At 36.1% G+C, this 22,329-nt stretch overlaps 1 protein-coding gene across 1 annotated transcript in view; it reads right to left on the bottom strand.

Annotated features, from left to right (window-relative positions):
• The window catches only part of CFTR (CF transmembrane conductance regulator), a 184,844-nt gene that overhangs the window by 82,361 nt on the left and 80,154 nt on the right, over positions 1 to 22,329 (bottom strand). Inside the window, exons 12-13 of the mRNA XM_069587941.1 lie at positions 4,004 to 4,098; positions 390 to 476 (exon numbers count right to left, since the gene is read on the bottom strand). Coding sequence (XP_069444042.1) covers positions 390 to 476; positions 4,004 to 4,098 — 182 coding nt within the window. The remainder of the gene's footprint in view (positions 1 to 389; positions 477 to 4,003; positions 4,099 to 22,329) is intronic.

The raw sequence follows: 22,329 nt of genomic DNA on the forward strand, positions 1-22,329 counted from the left end.
AACATCAAAACATTCCATTTCTTTGGTTCCTTAAGACCTTTACTATCTAAGGAGTAAAATACACAAAAAAGTAAATAAAAAATTTGAGTATAACAATCAATTAAAATAATATAAGCTATGTCACAAGACAGTAATACTATCAAAACTCCATAGACAGTGACAGTTAAAGTACCAGCAATGGGAAAAATTGGTTCAGCATAAGGTGGACAGAAAAGTGAAGTGATCTTGACCATGGAGGGAAGATCAGACTTAAGCAGCTAAATTACATAATGCCACACTGAGTCACAGTGGTGGACCTTATTTCTCAAGGAATAATATGTAGCCTATGGTGGTATAGTCATTCTTTCTTGTCTCTTAGAATGAGTATTATAAATTATTCAAGAACATACCTTTCAAATATTTCTTTCTCTGTTAAAACATCTAGATATCCAAAAGGGGAGTCTAACAGGTACAAATCAGCATCTTTGTATACTGCTCTAAAATAGAAAATGAAAATTAAATTAGATTCCTTCAATATTTACCATTTCCTTTGGTGTAGATGATTTGAAGTAAATTTAAAAAGATAAGTCACATAGGATTTTTATAATTTTGCACAATACTCCAAAAACTTCTGAGGTCGTTTTGCTAAGTGTTAAGTGACATACACTTGCAAAAGTTACAAACTAAATCACACCATACATACAATTTTAAATATTGCCTTAAAAAAGAAAAAGGAAGAAAGAAAACCTTTCAACAATAGTACCTATTTACAGCAAGCACTATGCTATATGCTGGGAATACAATGGCAACAATTGCACAAGCCCTATTCTCAGCAATCTTGCATTTTGGTGGGGAAACAAAGAAAAGAGAATGTTTCAATCCTGTAAAGTGTCAGAGACAGCAACTAAATCTCAGCACGTAAGTGAAATTTTTTTTTTTTTTCACTGTTGACTGTTACCAATAAACCGATAGCAGTACTGTGACAACAGTATGATTGATATTGCTCTTTGCTCCTTATAGTCCTAATTTATGGACCATACTCATAAAAGTTCCACAAAAGTGCAGGATGCAAAATTTGTAATAACAATGTATACCCACATTATTTTATATTCTAACTTAAAAAATAAAATTTTATGAGCAAGTAAAATCTTCATTAAGTTCATCTTAGGGCAGTAATAAAATGAAGATATGGTCCCATATGAATGAAAATGAGATAATTTCTTCATAACATCTAAATTTCTCAACTGTGGTTATGAGTAATCCTATACCTATACCAACCACATACAATTCAGTGTTTACATGTAATTCTGAAAAAAAGAAACTATGTTTAGTCAGCAGGTAACTAAGAGAAATAAAATAATTAAAAACAGAAATGGCAAAAAGCCAAAGCAAAATCTAGAAGGACATTTGCAATGCAAATTACTTTTGAAAACAACATTCAGGAACTAGATAAAAGACCCCAACAAAATGTACCCTCAAGAGCTTTCTTCCCATACTCAATTCTTCTCTCCCTCTCCTTCACATTTATGACCAGGTGCTCAGTCACTTCAGTCGTGTCCAACTCTTTGGACACGGACCTCAGCCTGCCAGGTTTCTCTGTCCATGGGATTCTCCTGGCAAGAATACTGGAGTGGGTTGCCATTTCCTTCTCCAGGGAATATTCCCAACCCAGGGATCAAACACAGGTCTCCTGAGTCTCCTGCATTGCAAGCATATTCTTTATCTGCTGAGCCACCAGGGAAGCCCCATTTATGACCACAGTTTCTTAAGAGGTTAGAAATAACATACACATCATCCAAAACTGGTTAATACATGACACATTCAGATCAGAAGAGCAATAAACAACTATTTTCTTTAATGCTGCAAACTGTATTTTATAATAAAACTGAATCTTCGACTGGTAAATACAGACTCAATTCTATGCTAAAGTTTGAAGCCGTATAGCATGTTTTCCTAAATTTGAAATGAAATGTTTAACACAGTCTTACTTTGGCTCACAGATTAATCAACTTTCCTTTACTTAGAAGCCATTATTTTGTCTGTGAATCACTCATATCTATATATGGGCTACATAGATATTTTGGGCTTGCCTGGTGGCTCAGTCAGTCAAGAATCCACCTGCCAATGCAGGAGACACTGGTTCAACCCCTGGATGGGAAAGATCCCCTGGAGGAGTAAATGGCAACTCTCTCCAGCATTCCTACATGGAGAATCCCATGGACAGAAGAGTCTGGTGGGCTACAGTCCACAGGGTTGCAAAAGAGTTGGACACATCATTGCAACTACACATCACTGATTTATTACTTGACATTGTAATCCCAAAGTCGAGTCATAGTTTAATGTAAAGTCAAGATGACCTGATTCAAACTGTAACTCTACCATTTTGCAGTGTGGCTTTTGGCAAGTTAAGATCTAACCACCTCAATTACCTAATGATCTCTTTCATAAAAAGTGGAGAGAACAATTCTTTTTTGGCAGAGTAATATGTGGATTAAATAAAATTACACATGTACTCACGCACACCCCACCCAGAATAATACTAGGCAATTGTAGGTGCTCAGTGAGTGAGTTTCCTGTCTCAGCTTTTGGAAACATGAGAAAATAAGGGGGAGAGAGGCCAAAATATCAGTAAGTCATTGTGCTTTCTTATTAATAACTTCAGCAACACAGTAAGAAGAATTTTATTCAAATAAACCTGGAGGAACATTTAATATTCCACATCATCAATATTTTTTAAACTGAATGTTACATTTTAGCCACAAATTAACATATATATATATATATATAAATACACACACACACACTTCTCTTTGACAGCTCAAAATGCTTAGACCAAGAATGTCTCTACTAAGAGACCACCATACCCTGCACAATATTAGATATGCTTGTCCCATTTATTTTTCTTTGAAGATTACACACTTTAAGCTTAAGTACATCATCTGCCCTGCTATTTCTGTTGTGAGATTAATTAGTTATGTTGAAAATTTTGAAAATTTATGTTTATCTAAGATGGGGAAACAGTGGAAACAGTGTCAGACTTATTTTTCTGGGCTCCAAAATCATTGCAGATGATTGCAGCCATGAAATTAAAAGACGCTTACTCCTTGGAAGGAAAGTTATGACCAACCTAGATAGTATATTCAAAAGCAGAGACATTACTTTGTCAACAAAGGTGCATCTAGTCAAGGCTATGGTTTTTCCAGTGGTCATGTATGGATGTGAGACTTGGACTATAAAGAAAGCTGAGTGCCAAAGAATTGATGCTTTTGAACTATGGTGTTGGAGAAGACTCTTGAGAGTCCCTTGGAGAGCAAGGAGATCCAACCAGTCTATTCTGAAGGAGATCAGTCCTGGGTGTTCATTGGAAGGACTGATGTTGAAGCTGAAACTCCAGTACTTTGGCCACCTCATGCAAAGAGTTGACTCATTTGAAAAGACCCTGATCTTCGGAAAGATTGAGGGCAGGAGGAGAAGGGGATGACAGAGGATGAGATGGTTGGATGACATCACAGACTCAATGGACATGGGTTTGGGTGGACTCCGGGAGTTGGTGATGGACAGGGAGGCCTGGTGTGCTGTGGGTCACAAAGAGTCGGACACAACTGAGCAACTGAACTGAACTGAACTGACACCAAGAAACAAAACCAGAAGCCTGGAGCAGGTGTGTACATTTGGGGATACAGTAAGCAGGGAACTGTCTGAAGGACTAAATAAAAGTATGCATCTTCTCTTCCCTGTGCTAGGCAGAATATTAGGGTTTTCCATTTGTAGGGAATCATAAGGCAAACAAACATATACATGCTAACAAAAGGGTATGCATTTTTAAAAAGCCATGAGCTTTACCAGCTATAAATACTATATCACTATCTATAGTTCTGAAAGGTTAGTCTTAACCCGCTAGTTATAAGATCCTGGGTATTTTTTCAGTTACAGAAAGAGGATATAAAGAAACAGAGAACTATCTATAATGTTTTACACTCATTTATACAACAAATGCTTGCTGGACCAATAAGCAGATATTTACCTTGCTAAAGAAATTCTTGCTCGCTGACCTCCACTCAATGTGATTCCACCTTCTCCAAGAACTATGTTGTCTTTCTCTGAAAACTTGGAGATGTCCTATTATCAAAAATAGAAAGTTAGGAAAAAAGAAAAAAATAGAAAGTTAGAATTGTCAGTGTGTCAGATCTGAATTTAAAAGGTACATTTTCCTTCAAATGCAACCATATATCAGACTTCCATTTTAACCACAGCAGAAACTGTGAACACCACATCTCAGCTATTTCAAATGCATTTCAATTGGTCAAAAAATTGCTGAAATTTCATAAATAAAGTTTTTCTTTAATTTTCCAATTGCTATTTATGATCATTAAATAAGAACTGGAAAATATAAAAAGTAAAGCATATGCAAATCTATGACATGTAAAGGTGTGCCATCCACTGACCATTGCAAAAGCCCAGTGCTATTAACATGCTAACAGCACTTCCTTCCCATCTAAATCCACTCGTTTAAAAGGAAATCCCTGAAGATGAATAAACCTCCCAATAAGGAAACAAAAAGAATATCGTTTACATCTCCCTGCAGTATCTAAGCATACTCAGTGGGTGACCATGAGTACAAGGCATCTCCTTTCCACACTTCTCTCACCTACTCCCCCCTGAAACAACACAGCTCTCTTCCTCATCCATCCTCCCACCTCATCCTTCTGTCCTCTCCCCATCTACTCTGCCTCTCCTGTCACCTCCCTGCCACATGTGTCCTTTCTTCAGTTCATCAGATTTTCTGCAGCAACAACCATGCTAGACATTCTAAAAGATTAGAATTTATAAGAAATTGTGTTCAAATTGCTGGCATTGTAAGCCTAACTAAGGAGATAAGCCATGATTCTGAAGAAAGCTAGAAAACATCCCAAAGAATCAATTAACCTTTTAAGCTAAAACAATACACAGTTAATTGGCAAATTAATTCTTCTGAATATAGAAGTATTATAAAGTAGGTAGAAAATGCTAGAAGGCTTTCCGGAATAGATGAAGTTTGCCCTGAGGCTTGAGAATGAGAAGAGTCAGGTGAATAGTATTCAGGTGCTCAGTGGTAAAGAATCTGCTTGCTAATACAAGAGACACAAATTCAATCCCGGATTGGGAAGATCCCGTAAAGAAGAAAATGGTAACCCACTTCAGTATTCTTGCCTGGGAAATCCCATGGACAGAGGAGCCTGGCAGACTACAGTCCAGGGCTGCAAAAGAGTTGAACACGACTTAGCAACTAACCAACAACAATTCTGACTTGAGCTCAAAACAAGGTCCTTGCCTTTTCTTTTTTCATCCCCATATGATTTCTCTTTTCTTTTGTTACTACCTTCTTCTCTCTTAAAAATACTCTTCAAGTCTTTTTTCTTTCACAACCCAAAAGTAGTTCATCTGTTCTTGATCTGACACTAACATTATCTATATTTAAACTGCCAAAATGTTTACTTTTATTGTTTCTGTTATCTGCCACATGAAAGTTAAATAAAACTTCATATACAAAACTATAAATTTATAGCTGGTAAATTCATAAGTAATCATTTATATTATGAACTAGCTTGCAGCTCCTGTAGGCTGAAATCATGCCAGCCACTGCCTCCAAGGAACTGCTGTTGTCAATACTCTTGACCTAAGAGGACCAAACATGATTTTTTTTTTTAATGTGGTTAAAAAAAAACACTGACATGTAAGAAAAGATACAGCAGGACCCAGGGGTCTGGCTACTCAGGCACTGGAGGAGACCACTGAGACCCATACAGCACTGCAGTGAGCAGGACCTTCCATAGTTAGAAGACCCAGGAAAACAAGTGCTCCATTTCTTTCTACTGGACCAAATTTTTTTGGTTCAACTTATGAACCAGACCACATACCTATGATTCCATCCAAATTACAAGGATTGCAGCTACATTCCACACCCCTGTTTTAAGTCAGTCTTGCTGAAGGAGCACACCCAGGAGCACCTCGACCTTGAAGCCTTACCTAAGCTGTTCTACGCGGCACATCCTCAGCCCTTGATCTGGAGCAATTGGTAAAACTCACAGGTGTATTTCTTTTCTACTGTACCATCTTTCCCTTACCCGTATTCCATTCCCTTTTAGAAAATTAAATCTTTTAGAGGAAAAAAATGAGTACTTTTTCATATATGAATAAATTGAGTGTAGGCTTTTGTAAAGGAGGCACATTTTCTAACACAATCTGAAAAAGCCAGAGGTTGCCAAAATTATTGGAGCTTATTTTTTTCCAAATTTGAATTCAATACAGTTTTAGTTAAATCAGATAAAATTTATAATTTTTAAAATTTAGAGATATCAGTAGTTATCTTGATGGTATGATTGTAACATAATTATAGATTTGGAGGGTGCAGAATCCTAGCCCAGTGCAAAAATTTAACAAAGATTTGTGGCATGAAGGAAGGAAAGAGGAGTGAATGGAGAAAGGGAAGGTAAACAAATATTAAGCTACAAAGAGGTATATATAAGAAAAAAGAAAATGAAGAAAGGTGTACAGGGAAAGAAAGAAAATGGGGAAAAGAATAATTGTCAGAAGAAGCAGATATCAATAGGACAAAGCAGGAAGATAGTGGCAGCATAAAGACAAGAAAAATGAAGGGGAAGATAGGAAATGATAGAAGACAAGGAACCATAGTTCACACTTTAGCAAATATCCCTGGTGAATTCGAATGTCCAAAGAATACAAATGCAATTTATTACAATAATTTTCTTAAGACAATATATAAGAGATTGTTTCAGCCAAATATCTCTCACAGGAGCCTGTAATACTCATCCTTTCAACAAGCCAAGGAAATAGGAGGGAGAAGGAAACTGAAAAATATCTTCCTTCTTTCCTACATGAACAGGCTGAAACATAACACTAGAGAAAGAAATCAGAAGATCCTCAAGTGAGCTCAAGCTTTTCACACTCAGACTAAATGGAATATCATCAAATTCCTCCAAAAAAGACCAGAAATAGCACTTTCTTTGAGTACCACTCCTCAAATCCTGACTTGGAGCTGGTCAAGGGAAAGGAGTAAATGCATTAAGAAAAGGAATTAAATGCATTAAGATTTAAGGAAGGAACTGCTTAAATGGTTTCTCGGTATCAAGTTAATCTATTTCAATTATAATACAAGCTACTGTTTCCTTTTTATTTTCAGAACAGTATCAAATTTTAAGCTCCTATGACAGTGAACTCTGCCCTGTGCCTGGGATGCTCAGCACTCTGTCAGTAAGCCATGCCTGCATCCCTGGGATGCCCAGGCCTGCCTGGAATGTGGTCAGTCAGTCACCTTCTTTGGTCTGGCTTAGACAGAATGGGATTTCTCAGTGTGAAACTTACACTCATACTTGGGAGAATTTCCAGGCTGGCTGCATTCTTGGAAAATGCCATGAAGAAATGAAGCATCCTTGCCCCCAGGTCACTGGTGAGCTGAAATCTGAATGATGTTTGTGGTGCCCATTTAGAAAGCAGTTGGGATGTCATGTAAACCATGCTAGAGGTGACTGTTCAATAAAGAACAAAGCTGGAATACTCAACTGGATGGCATAGGACTCAGGATTTGAACCCTGGTCTATAAACTATTGTGAAATCTCAGTTACTTAACAGCTTTGTAATTTAATTCCCCTAACCATAACCTGGGTGCAAATATAGCCCATCTTTTATAAAAGTGCTCAGTATGAGAATTAGAAATATGGCATGTACAAAGAAATTCAATAAATATAAATAAAAGAGATGAAATGTGCCAATCTAAGTGGAATATTTTTAATTCTAAAACAAAGCTTAAAACAAAATAGAAAATATGAGTAGCAACATTGATCACAGAACACAGTGACCTATTTTCCAGCTGTTTCCATTAATAACTAGATAAGTAGCTTTGGGCTAGTCTCTTCTGGCCTTCAGTTCTCCATCTATACAAGGGGATAATAGTACCTTCCCTTAACAGGTTCAAAAATTTGAAGTAATTTAATACAAAGATCTTGGTCCATAAATCACACTCAAACATTGGTGATGTACAGTTTTAGAATGAGGTGTTTACCAATGATTTGTATACATCATTCATTTCCATTCGGCCTTGAATAAAATGTTCACCTGATGTAATACTATACCCCACTCTCCTACTAAAGGAAAAGCAAATTCTAATTAGTCTGAAAATATAGACTTTATTCATATTATCATAAAAATGTACAAGGGATAATGCAGGGGAAAAGAACTGGACTGAGAATTGGAAGTCCTATGTTCAAGTCCTAACTTTGTATGTCTTCACCAAGTGTACTTTTGTTGAGGTTGCTATGTACATGGTGACATATTTTGAAACTTAAAGTTCAAGGTTCTTAAGAGTGACACCATGTTCTTAAGAGTGACACCAGATTAGATCTAGATACTTTCCAAATGCTACCACTTTGAAGATGGCTGTTTAATTTTACTTAACATTTTGTTGTTGCTTAGTCGCTATGTCCCATTCTCTCACGACCCTATGGACTATATAGTCTGCCAGGCCCTTCTGTCCATGGGATTTCTCAGGCAAGAACACTGGAGCAGGTTGTCATTTCCTTCTCCAGGGGATCTATCCATGCTATACTGTGCTATGATAGTTTTATTCATCTTATTATCTCCTCAATATAAAATAATCAAGGGGGGCCTAGGGAAGGTCAATTCTTTACCTCCTCTTTTCCAAGAAATGTTTTCACACTTTTAGGATGATTCTGTAGTATTTGATTTGCAATTGCCACTATCATATGTTTTTAGCAGTACAAATAAACAAGAAGACTATTTTTAAGCCCCCACATTTTTCTGCTAATTATCTAAGATACTACTAAATGAAGAACACCTAGTTAGACAAATAAATACTTTAGCAATCAACACTACAGTAACCTTCTTCATGAGTCAACATCAGAATTCTGTAAGAAAATAGATGGACATAAGCTGCTTTCAAGGAAAGCAGCTCGAATTCACTTGTCCAAATTTTTTTACAGTCTGGACTAGACTGGACTGGAAGTGTAAGATTTTGTATTTCAAATTATATAGTTCTATCAAGTGTTCTATGACCTTTCCTGGCTTTTGATACCAAAAAAACAAAAAAAAAAAAAACAAAAAAACAAAAAACTCTGATAAAACCGTTGTACATAAATCATTGAGATTTTGTGATTTTATTTCTATAAGATATATTCTCATGAGTAGGATAGCCTGGCCACAGGTATGTCTTCTTTCTTTTTAAGAGAGGCTATTGCCAGAATCCTTTACAAAACAACATCTAAATGTTATACTTCCAAAGTTACAGTTTCCCCAGCAAGATCTGAGAGTACCCTTTTCCTCAAATCACCTACAATAGCTATTATGTTTATACAAGGTATGAGATAAGAATCTAGTCTTATTTTCTTTTACTATTATAGTAAACATGATTTATTAAATAAATGATGTCTCCAATTAATTTACATATCATCTATAATCATCTCACATTTCTAAAGATCTACTTCAGGACTATTTGGTTCCTTCTATTTCTATAATAATATTCTGCTGAGTTTTTGGTGTTTAGGTTTTTTAATGGCTTTAAGTAAGATTTAATACCTGACAAAGCACAATCCTTCTTCATAAATTGTGGTCTCTTTTTGTTCAGTCTCCTATATAACAGTATTAGCAATAATAACAATGTAAGTAAGAATGCTAATAACAGCTAATATGTATTGAATGTTTACTAGGTATCAGGTACTATTTTAAGTCCTTTATGAGTATTAACTTTTTTAATGCTCATCACAATCCTATCCCCCTTAAAAATATGAGAAAATTCAAAGTTAGTAAAGGTAAATGTCATTCCAAAGATAACACAGCCAAAAAACAACAGAGTCAGGATTCAAACTAAGGTAATTTGTCTATAAAGCGTGGACTCTAAACTCCTTTTGGTATTTCCTCCCACATGAAATATACTTTAGTAAAACCTTGAAAATAACCTTATTCAGATGTATTTGCAATTTCATTAAATATACACATAAGTTTGAGTGCAATTTGCATCTTAGGATGCTGCTGGTGCTACTCACTTGCTGCAGTCGTGTCTGACTCTGTGTGACCTATGCACCGGAGCCCACCAGGTTCATCTGTCTGCGGGAGTCTCCAGGCAAGGACAGTGGAGTGGGTTGCCATGCACTCACTCCTCCAAGGGATCTTCCCAGCCCAGGGATCGAACCCACAGCTCTTCTGTCTCCTGCACTGTCGGCGGGGTTCCTCACCACTAGCACCATCTGGGAAGACCCCCTTAGGATGCTACCTCTTATTAAAAATCATGATCTTTCGATTAATTCAGTTCTTGTTTTAGATCTTTCAATAAGATTTTCTGATCTATATACATGTTCTATAAATTTCCTATTAAATTTATGCTTAAGTATTTTATCATTTTCTACTAGTGTGAATTGAAGAGCTTTTTATTTCCATTTCGAGATTGTTGCTGCTAACATAGAGAAGAGCTAATTATTTTTATATGCTTATCTACTATTCAGCCATCTTATCATATTCCTTTATCAATTCTGGCAGAGTTTTGCTCTCTGCTTTTGTTAGAATCTCTTGGGGGTTTTTTAGGTGAACATTTTTTTTTCAGAAACATGTAATGTTCTTTTTTTTAAGACAAACAATTAAATTTTACCATTTAAAATAATGCTTCCTTTGGAATGTTTGGTTAAAAAAGTTATGAAGTTTTTTATTATTTTTTTATTATTTTTTTTATTATTTTTTAATTTTTTTTTTAGGAAAAACCTCTTAGCAGTTCTATGTATTTATTCAAGGAGTCTCTCTTCCTTTATGTCTTTTTCTCCTCTTTTTTTTTTTTAGTTTTTTATTTTTTAAATTTTAAAATCTTTAATTATTACATGCGTTCCCAAACATGAACCACCCCCCCACCTCCCTCCCCACAACATCTCTCTGGGTCATCCCCATGCACCAGCCCCAAGCATGCTGCACCCTGCGTCGGACACAGACTGGCGATTCAATTCTTACATGATAGTATACATGTTAGAATGCCATTCTCCCAAATCATCCCACCCTCTCCCTCTCCCTCTGAGTCCAAAAGTCTGTTATACACAGCTGTGTCTTTTTTCCTGTCTTGCATACAGGGTCGTCATTGCCATCTTCCTAAATTCCATATATATGTGTTAGTATATTGTATTGGTGTTTTTCTTTCTGGCTTACTTCACTCTGTATAACTGGCTCCAGTTTCATCCATCTCATCAGAACTGATTCAAATGAATTCTTTTTAACGGCTGAGTAATACTCCATTGTGTATATGTACCACAGCTTTCTTATCCATTCATCTGCTGATGGACATCTAGGTTGTTTCCATGTATGAAGTTTTTTAAAATGAAGTTTTCTTCTATTCTTACTTTGAATTTTTATTACAAATCACTGCTAAATTTATGTAAGACTCTTTTAGCATCTACTGACCTTGTTACATGGTTTTCTTCATTGTCAATATACAATTTATTAATATATCATATTTATAGATTGTTTATTTTGATGCACTCATATTTCTATTCATGAATCTTGCTTGATCATCTTTTCATACTATGCTGAATTCTATTTATTAATACTTTATTTAATAGTATTTTATTTAAATATCTATATTTCTAAGTACGATTAACTAGTCTTCTTTTTTATATAACTTTTCAGATTTTGATACAAATAATCTTCTCACTTAAGAAAATGAAGAGTTTTTCATTTTTGTCTATAATTTGGTATAGTTTAAATAATATAGGAAGTTATGCTATTAAAGGTGAAATACAATCCAGCTATGCAATTATCTACTGATAGTGTCTTTATAAGTAATACACACTGAACTATCTTTACAGTGATAATCTGTCTATTCAAGTTTTTTTTGTTTCTTTCTTCAATTTTGATCATTTGTATTTCCTTAATCATCCAATTCCTCTAAGTTTTAAATCTGTGTCAACAGAATTGCATTAACTTTTAATAATAATTTTAATCTTGCTCATATTTTTGCTTAAGCTTCCTTGTTATTCCTAATACTGTAAGTCTTTTCTTTACTACAAATAAGGGTAGATTCAACAATTTTATTGGTCTTTTCAAAGAACTGGCTTTAGGAATTATATTAAGTCTTTCAATTCTCTGTTGGTTTTCTCCTTCATTAAATTAAATTTTGATCATCACTTACTCCCTAAGTTTTAACTTTTTATTTAGTTCCTTCTTTAAAATTCTCAAGAAAAATATAAATTTTGTGTATTTTTAGCCTTGTTTCTTAATAATAAAGGTATTTAGAGCTAAAAATCTTCTACTGAGTGTAGTCATGTTCTACAGATTGTTATATGAAGCATTCTAGGTTTCAAATAATTTATAGTCAGTCAGGAGATTTTACCTTTATAAGTATTTGTTTTCAGCTTACCTGGCTTGCTGCTGCTACTGCTGCTGCTAAGTTGCTTCAGTATTATGTCTGAATAAATGTAATTTTTAGCAAGCGTAACTAACATGTTTTGTCATTCTCATTAGAACCTATGACTTAAGAAGAAGCTAAGCAACTATAAAAAAAAAAAGAAAGAAAAAAGTTTGAGTGGAAGAACAGTAATATTAGAAGGTCTTACATGTATTTCCTAAAATTTTAATGGATTTTTACAGATCTTCAATAGCAAAACTTAAAAAATTGGGGCCTGGGCTAAATTTAGCTTAAGAGGAGAGATCTTCAAACATATTTTAAAAAGATCTAATCCGATATGAAATATAAAGGTGTTGTTTGTTGTTTTAGCAAACTGAAATTGTTTTAAGTATTAGATAAGACTTTATCCTCAAGCACTACTTTCCTCAATAATATTTTAATGGTATATAAAATATCTTCATTTATTAGTATATCTAAACAGAAGTTATTACAACCGCTATTCAAAATATTCATTATAATGACTGGAGTATAGACATACACATACATTTGAATATACACACATATATAAACACATACAGATTGCATTTTTACACATCTGTATATATGTGCATATACATGTACATATATGTGCATGTATAATACACATATGACTGTGTGTGGCATGCATACAAATATGCAGGTGTTTATTCAGCTTGATCTCTATCATCCACTATTATGGTGCTAAGAAAAGAGAAGTCTGCAATAAGGAAAAGAGGATTATTATTTTATGAATTAGATTACTATTTCTCTTATCAAAAAAAAGTTTAAAATATGTGAAAGATAATGGAGTCCTTAACAAACAAGTTGTCTCACTTTCCAAAGGTTTATCCTCTTCAGTCCTATTGATATAACATAATGAGAGCTGACTGACCGAGAAGGCTCATTGTATCCCATGACCCTAAAATACAGAAAAGTCTAATTTTTTCTCACTTGATAGGGGACAGCTAGACCAAAGAACACTCTAAACAATTCAAGTTCATTCAATCCAACTGATCATGTCACACCCCTGTTTAAAACATCACAAAACAAACAAACAAAAATATATACTGGATCCTTCAAAAGATGGCATACAAAACTTTTCCCAGCTCACTTCTTCATCCTCACCTCCCAGCACTCTTCCAAATACATTTTGACCCCTAACCACACTGAAGTTTTATTGTGCTCCAAATTTACCATCTTTCACCAACTGCACCTGCTGGTCCCTCTATCTGGATAACTTTCCTCTGCTTCTTAATCTGGCAAATTCCTTTAAGGTCAATAAAAATTTAATATCCTCCATAAAGTCTTCCATTACGTTAAAAGGCATGTTCCTATGTGTTTTAAGAGCAGTTTATGTTCCTATGTAAGAGCTTTCACCTCTTTTCTTATTGTCTGTTTACATTATCTTTATCCTCAAAGACTGTGAGCATCTCAAGGACAAAGGCAGAGTTATTTGTTCTATGCTTTAGGAGCCAGGACAGGTTTAAGATATTATAGGCATATGTTCCAAACAGTGAGTAAAGTGTTTTAGGCAACTTAGAGATAGTTAAGATTAATCCTCTGCCTTCAGGAGCTTACAATCTGCAGCCTACCAGGGACAGCTTAATGAAAAACCTGGATTTTGAGTTAAGATGTGGCTCCATGCCTGAGAACTTCATGTCTTCCTCATCCAACTTTACCAAGTCTGCCCCCAACTTACCTCTCTGGCCAGGTTGACAAACTGTAATAAGACACCAGAACACATTCATTAACCCTCAACCCTGAATATTCATTGGAAGGACTGCTACTGAAGCTCCAACACTTTGGCCACCTGATGTAAAAAGCCAACTCAATAGAAAAGACCCTGATGCTGGGAAAGACTGAAGACAAAGGGAGAAGGGGACGACAGAGGATGAGATGGTTAGATAGCATCACCAACTCAATGAACACGAACTTGAGCAAACTCCAGAAGATGTGCAGGACATAAGAACTCAGCGTGCTACAGTCCATGTGGTTGTAAACATTCAGGCATGACTTAGCACCTGAACAACGACAATAAATACTGTCATTTAAAAAGTAGATTGTGATGTGAGATTAAACAGATAGGTGAATGGAACAGAATAAATATTTCACAAACAAACATGTAGATCTGAACCTAGCATAAAAGTGTTAGAATGATAATTTATAGGGAAAGGAGGAACTGCTCAAAAAATGATCCTGGGACAAATGGATCTCTCTATGGAAGATAAAATTAGACCCCTAGCTCACACCAAATACAAAAATCAATTCCAGCGGTTTTTAGCCCTAGATGTAAAAAATGAAGCTAAAAATACTAAGAATATATAAAATATATATTTTTATCATTTGTGTTAGAATATCTTAAAGAAAAGATAAAGAACAAACCATAAAGAAATGCACAGATACAATTTGTTAGATGAAAATCAAAAGTCTATTTAACAAAAGATCTTAGAGCAAAATATACATTGCATCACCTCCCATCCATAAAGGATAGTAATGCAATGTATTTAACTGTCTTAGTCCAGTCCTTCCAAACTGAGGATACCAAGAAAGTATTAAACATGATATTATCTTATTATGGGAAATACTTGTATAAAAGAAAATAGGAAGGGAGGCAAGGAAGGCTGGGAGAGCTGTCAGACCTCAATGCAGTTTCAACTTCCAAGTGAAGGAGAAAAGGACAGAAGCTTGAATAGAAAGACATTAAAACACTGCACAATCTAAGCAAGGTTTGACAGAGCCATCTAGAAGTCTCTGAGCCAAAATCTGTAAATAAATAAGTCCCATGTCTTTCAGACACAAGATCTGCTTCAGTATCCATGCCATACTTGATCAATAATGGAAAGCAGCCTGTGGAAGGAGTAGTCTCAAAACAAACTCTGAAAATGAATGATTCAACTCACAGCGATGGACCCTCATTCAATTACATTCCCTACAACAGTGGTATACACCACAACAGTGGTGCATAAGGCACATCTCTCAGCTACTACAAACTTAGCAAAACAATTGACACAGGATATGAAGTCAAACAGCTAACAAATATAACCTCATAAGCAGTCAGGGAATTGCAAATCAGAACAGTAAAGAAATATGGGGACTTCCCTGGTGGCACAGTAGATAAGAATCTGCCTGCCAATGCAGGGAACACAGATCCAATCCCTGGCCCGGAAAGATTCCATATACCACACAGCAACTAAAGCTCATGCGCCACAACTGCTGAGCCCATGCACCACAGCTACTGAAGCCTGAATGCTTTAAGGCCTGCAAGTCACAACCAATGAGCCCCGTAAAGCAGCTACTGACACCACGTGCCCTGGAGTCAGCAATCGGCAGCTACTGAGCCCACGTGCCACAGCTACTGAAGCCCATGTGCCTAGAGCCTGTGCTCTGCAATAAGAGAAGCCACTGCAATGAGAAGCCCGTGTACCCCCAACTAGAAAGTAGCTTCCCATCTCTGCAACTAGAGGAAGCCTCCATGCAGCAACAAAGACCCAGTACAGTCAAAAGTACATAAAAGTGGAAAAAAGAAATACAACTTTTTACAACTTAGAATGGTAAAACTTCAAGCCTCTGTTAGTAAGAAGCGTTTTCAAAGATTGAGGAAATAGGAACACTCATAAATGGCTAGTGGTAGTATAAACCAGAACAGCTGCTTTAAAGTGCAATTTGGCAGTATCTAGTGATATTGGAAAGCAGAGACATTACTTTGCCAACAAAGGTCCATCTAGTCAAAGCTATGGTTTTTCCAGTAGTCATGTATGGATATGAGAGTTGGAATACAAAGAAAGTTGAGTGCCAGAGAACTGATGCTTTTGAACTTTGGTGTTGGAAAAGCCTCTTGAGAGTCCCTTGGACTGCAGTCCTGAATATTCATTGGAAGGACTGATGCTGAAGCCAAAACTCCAATACTGTGGCCACCTGATGCAAAGAACTGACTCATTGGAAAAGACCCTGATGCTGGGAAAGATTGAAGGCAAGAGGAGAAGGGGACAAAAGAAGATGAGATGATTGGATGGCATCACTGACTCAATGGACATGAGTCTGAGTAAGCTCCAGGAGTTGGTGATGGACAGAAAAGCCTGGTGTGCTGCAGTCCATGGGGTTGCAAAGAGTCAGACATGACTGAGCAACTGAACTGGCTGAGGAAAATATTAGAACAACCTAAATGCATGTCAATAACAGGGTGAATAAATAAAATGTTATACATAAGCACCATATAGCAAATGAAAAGAATGAAATAGAATTTCTACATCTAAGCAGTAAAGCTAGACCTCAAAAAGGTAATAGGAGCAAAGAAAGCAAGTTGAAGAATGATGTGTACAAATTATACTATTTACACAAATTTTGAAGCCACAAAAAACTATTAAGTATCATTTATAGATAAATATATATATAGTGTTAATTCATTTAAATGGATTGGAGGGGTATGTATCACATTTGTAACAATGACTACTTGAAGCTTGGGGTTTATGAAGAATGATGTTGAGGATTTAGTGAAATGTTCTTAAAATTCTTCCAGAGCTCTAACAATAAAGAAAACAGGGATATTGTCAAATGGATGTTTCCAAATCTAGAACAGAAGCTAGTGATACAGATGACGTTGTAAAACATGAAACTAAAGATTCCTGCATCTGAAAAAGATTTGATGTTCTGAGCCAACACATTTGACCTTCTTTTCTGGAATGAAATCATTTTTGAAGAAAAATGCATCAATGTGGATAATTTAATAAGTATCTCAAAGTTTATAATTACTAGAAAGCTGTTCAGATTGAAACAAAATAGTAGGGGTAGACTGAAGAGAATTGTGAATAAGCCTAGTACTTTAAGATCAAATACATTAATAACATCAATATCCTGCTAATGTGAGTACTTATTCTGATTATTGTTCATTTGTAGAGTTCTTTATTAGTATTTAGCTTCTATTTGATTTAACATAAAACACTTTGTTTTGAATACACTGTTAAACATTTATCTTTGCTGATTACTAAAGGCACTCCAATCTGGTGCTATATTTATCTTAAGGGTGTTGGTTTTCAGCCTTGGTGCTATCATGAGTTTAAAAAGCAGTACAGAGCATGAGCTGCTCAGAGAAGCTTTGAACTCAGAGACAAACGATTTCTCTTTACCTGCAACTTCTCTGGAGTTCTCTTGAAGTTACCCATAAAAACTGTTGGAGGAAATCACTGATTGGAATTAAAGTACAGGGCTGGGCTTCCCAGGTAGCTAGAATGGTAAAGAATCTGCCTGCAATGCAGGAGACCAGGGTTCGATCCCTGGGTTGGGAAGATCCCCTGGAGAAGGGCATGGCAACCCACTACAGTATTCTTGCCTGGAGAATCCCATGAACCAGAGGAACCTGGTGGGCTACAGTCCATGGGGTCGCAAAGAGTCAGACACGACTGAGCACCCACATACACACACAAGCTAGAGGACATATGATTTCTTATACAAAAGTTAATTATTGAGATTTTTTAAACCTAAGTCAAAATAAATCAAATATAATCTTTTAAAAAGTGTGATCAATTAGTTTTCTCGTTAAAGGAGACCTTGAAAAATATTTCTTTGTAACCACCCTACACTGCCATTTTAATAAATTTCTCAGCAGTTTACCTAAAAATAAAATCAAATATCTGGATCATTGGCTTGCAAAGTTATTTATTTTGACCAATTATTTTCAGAATTATTTCAGATCAATTATTTCAGAATCACCTAGGGAGCTTGTAAAAACTGCTGCACCTATTCTTACTCAGAAGAAACAGACCAGAGTGCAGGAATCTGCATTTTAACCTGTGATTTTTATGCCTGCTTGAACCTGTTCTTTTGGCTAACTTCCTTTACAGCATGCTGGTCAGAAAAGCAAATGTCAACTTCAAAGGATTCTGTGCACATAATATATTAAGTCTGTTTGAGATTGTAAAGCACTTGAAAATACTTCAATAAAGAGTACCAGAGAGGGTCAAAGTAATATTATAATAAAAGTCCAATAAAGATTAACTTATTTTATTATTTAGAAGTACATAACATACCCCATGTTATGGACATACTTTTTACACAAATGTGTACCACTTTATTTTTTTTAATGCATCTAAATTTCATCACCTGATATTATTCAACTGAGCCAGACAAATCAGAAGCTATTAAAAGAGGAACTGCTAATACAAAGCTCATTAACTCTGTCTTGAACATATCAGAGAAACAGTAGAGGGTATTATATTGAGAGAGAAAGAGCTTTTAAAAAAGGGTGGAGTGTTACATTAACTGGCCCTGTGTAATTATGCAATATTTGCTGAGTACATTCGAGCTTCCTGTGACTCTGTAGATAGGAAAATACCATAAACCTTGTTTTATACCTGTATAATCACTCTTCAGAACAACCTTGACAATACAGCTGCTTGTGGTAAGGGAGGATGGTAAGAAGCTTGGGTTGAGAGAACATGAACTTTAGAAGCAATGCTATTTAATAAGGAATGTTTGTAACCATCAATCTTTAGACAGTTAATGCCATCGTTATTAATATTTAATTGGCCACCTCATGCGAAGAGTTGACTCATTGGAAGAGATCCTGATGCTGGGAGGGATTGGGGGCAGGAGGAGAAGGGGACGACCCAGGATGAGATGGCTGGATGGCATCACTGACTCTATGGACGTGAGTCTGAGTGAACTCCGGGAGTTGGTGATGGACAGGGAGGCCTGGCGTGCTGCAATTCATGGGGTCGCAAAGAGTCAGACACGACTGAGTGACTGAAATGAACTGAATTATTAAGCACTTGCATTGTGCTTTATGTACAAGGACACTAGGCAAAGAGGAGGAAGGAGAAGAGAAGTATTGGAGGAACAGAGAAAGGGGAAGGGAAAGGAGAAGAAGAGAATTTGAGAAAGCCCAAGAGCACACTGTAAAGAGAAAAAGAATGAACTAACCATTTTTGCACATAGCTGCTGTAAACGTGCATGTAGCTCTGCATGGTATGTATCAACAGAAGGAACTTAACTTCTACAGCAGGAAATGTACACGAACAAATTCATAAAGTAAAAATCGGAGTTCTGTTTATTAGGAATGATAGCCTGTTGGCCCAAGTCAAACTTGATTACAAATAACTGTGCATACAAATATTGGCTAGAGATTAGTCCTTATCAGAAAGCGTAGGCAGTGAGAACTTTTTATCAACTTGAAAAATAAAAGCTCTTCTTTCACTGGGCTTTGGTACTAAGTCATAGCAGAAAACTGAAATAAACTGAAATTCCAATATATTTGTTATTGGACCCAGCATAAGTACAAAAAGCACTATTATAATAGATGTTACAGTCTTTGTCACCAATATTAAACAATTGTTTAATACTCAGATATATATATATATATATATAAACACATACATGGTTTTATACATGAACTTGAAAGTATATACATAATTCTGTTAATATCTCTATGCCTTTTGATGTTTATTTCTGTATGTGTGTAGGCCTATATTTGTATTTGAAAACTAATAATGTAAGCATTTTTACAGGAAGACCTTTGAAATGCAGGGCTTTAAGGTATTTCAGGGTAAGTGTTTCCAAGGAATTAAAGTTAGAAAAGATACTTAAGACAAATAATTTTATTTATTGTATTCTAGCTCTACATTAGACTCATTTAACTACAGATTTCTGAACTCCAGATTTCAGATTCTCTGGAATGACCCTTGACAACCTATTTTTGAAAGGCTCTCTACATGATTTTGATTCAGCCGGTCTAAGAATTGGCATTTAAGAAGCCACTCATTCCTTAACTATCTCTTCTAGGTCTATGCACTCAAGATGCTGGGACAAATCCAATCTGTGAAAAGTACTCATTTCTTAGAACTTCACTGGCACATGACTGTGCTGCCTTGCAGTTGATCCTGCTCTGGAGTTCCTCACCGGTCTCTAGAAACTAGGACTCCTCAGAAGCTGAGCTTGCCTACTACCTCGCCCATCACCTCTGGAGAAATCCTATGAAAATCCTTATTGTTTCTACAGGTGACTTTGGAGAACCAGCTGTTCAACTTGCCCTGATCAGGCTTCCTCCCCGAGCTGACTGCCCACCTACCTGGCCACGTACCATATTTTAAATTTGAGGTCATGAGACATGAAGAAAAGATTCTGCCCCAAGGCAAGAAGAAAAAAGTTTACTTGGGAGAAGATGAAAAAAGTTTTCCTGACCTTTAAATTTCAAGTGGGTTTTTTTTATGTTCTTTCTCAAGCCTTTATCAAGTGTAGTAGAAAAGCTTTTGCATACACATATATAAATAATATAATGTATATTTTAGAAAACTTACAAATTTTTGCCTAACTGAAAAACTTATGACATTTTGATTCCACTTGCTTGACTTAATGTGAATAGAATGCTAGATTTCTATTTAAAAAAGAAGATATGCATCAAGCAACAAAGGTTTACTGTATAGCACAGTGAACTATAGTCAATATTCTATAATAATTTACAAAGGAAAATAATCTTAAAAATAATATATGTGTACATGTATAACTGAATCACCTTGCTGTGCCCTTGAAAAACTGTAAGTCAACTATACTTCAATAATACATATGTATATATATTAAGGAAAAAACTTAAAATACATTTCAAGTGTGTTAGTATAGGTGATTTTCCCAAGATCCGGGAGTACAGATTTTAGGAATATGGTAGCTTGATATGTCATTTATAGGAAAACAAGTCATAACCTCCTCTTTCACAAAGGCAGCCTTACAATCCCAATGGTTTAATAATACTGTTACAATCAGAGTGAGATTAACCAGTCTGAAGTTCTAATTCAAAATCTGCAGTGTTCAATGCAGTAGGCATTAGTGTCTAAGAGTTTCTAATACACAATCCTAATCAAGCATAGCAAAAAAGGTACGTCAGAAGATCTGGATTCTCTCACTGGTCCCATCAATTATGAGACATGATCTCCAATAAATCTCTTAAATTTTCACTTCTTACACTTTAAAATTTGAATAACAATATTTCATAAATGTCTAACCACATCTCCATTATCTCCCTCCAGTCTGTGTGTTACACTGGATACATCTTCCTAAAACAGTTTTTATTATGGCACTCCCACCAGTGAGGGAAGTCACCTGGAAGATACCGTGGACCACCTGCTCCCCCCCCCAGGGTTCCTACCTGTGCTCCCACTAAGCACCACATTTTGCCGAATCCTTTGCAGTTGGAGTGCTGCGTGAGAATCGGATTGCCCCAGGTATATGTAATATGAAAGTCAAGTGTGGAGGACTCTGCCTTTCTGCCTTTTTTAGCTATTTGGTTTAATCGCTGGCAAGTGCGGAGACAGAAATCATGATCTGACTGTTTTCTCCCAGGTCAGCTCTCACCATATACCCCTTCTTTTCCAGACTCTACCCTTGCTGCACTGCCTAGAGTTCCCCTTAAAATGCACTGTTTTTGCTCGACTCCAGCCCATTTCACCCTATACCCTAGCCACGCCAAACTGACTCTAGGTACAAAGGTTCAACGAACATTCTCTGCTGGCTCCAGGTCTTGTACATTCTGTTCTCTTTCTGGAATGTTCTCCTGTTCTTCATTCAGATGATTCTTACCCATCATCTCTCACTTTAGCTGTCACTTCATTCAAGGAAACCTCATCTACCCATCTAAGACCAGATTAAGCGCTGCTTCCATATACCACATGAGAATCTTACATTAACCAATATCCTAGAACTTAACAAACTGCACTGGCTTTACTTGCTTATCTTCACCAGAATGAAAGACCCTTGAGGACAGGGATTGCTCCTATTCACCAATAATCCCCAGAGTTTGATGCCCTTTGTTCAATGATTGCACTCACAGATATTTACTACGCAAGTGAATGTGTGTGTGTGTGTTTTGCGTATGTGTATATAATTTCTCCCCCAAAATACTGTAAAAGTCAAAAACTCATAACAAACAGGATCCTTGTTATACTTGCAGGCAGTATTCA

Source organism: Ovis canadensis, chromosome 4 (assembly GCF_042477335.2).
Source record: "Ovis canadensis isolate MfBH-ARS-UI-01 breed Bighorn chromosome 4, ARS-UI_OviCan_v2, whole genome shotgun sequence".
NCBI lineage: Eukaryota > Metazoa > Chordata > Mammalia > Artiodactyla > Bovidae > Ovis > Ovis canadensis.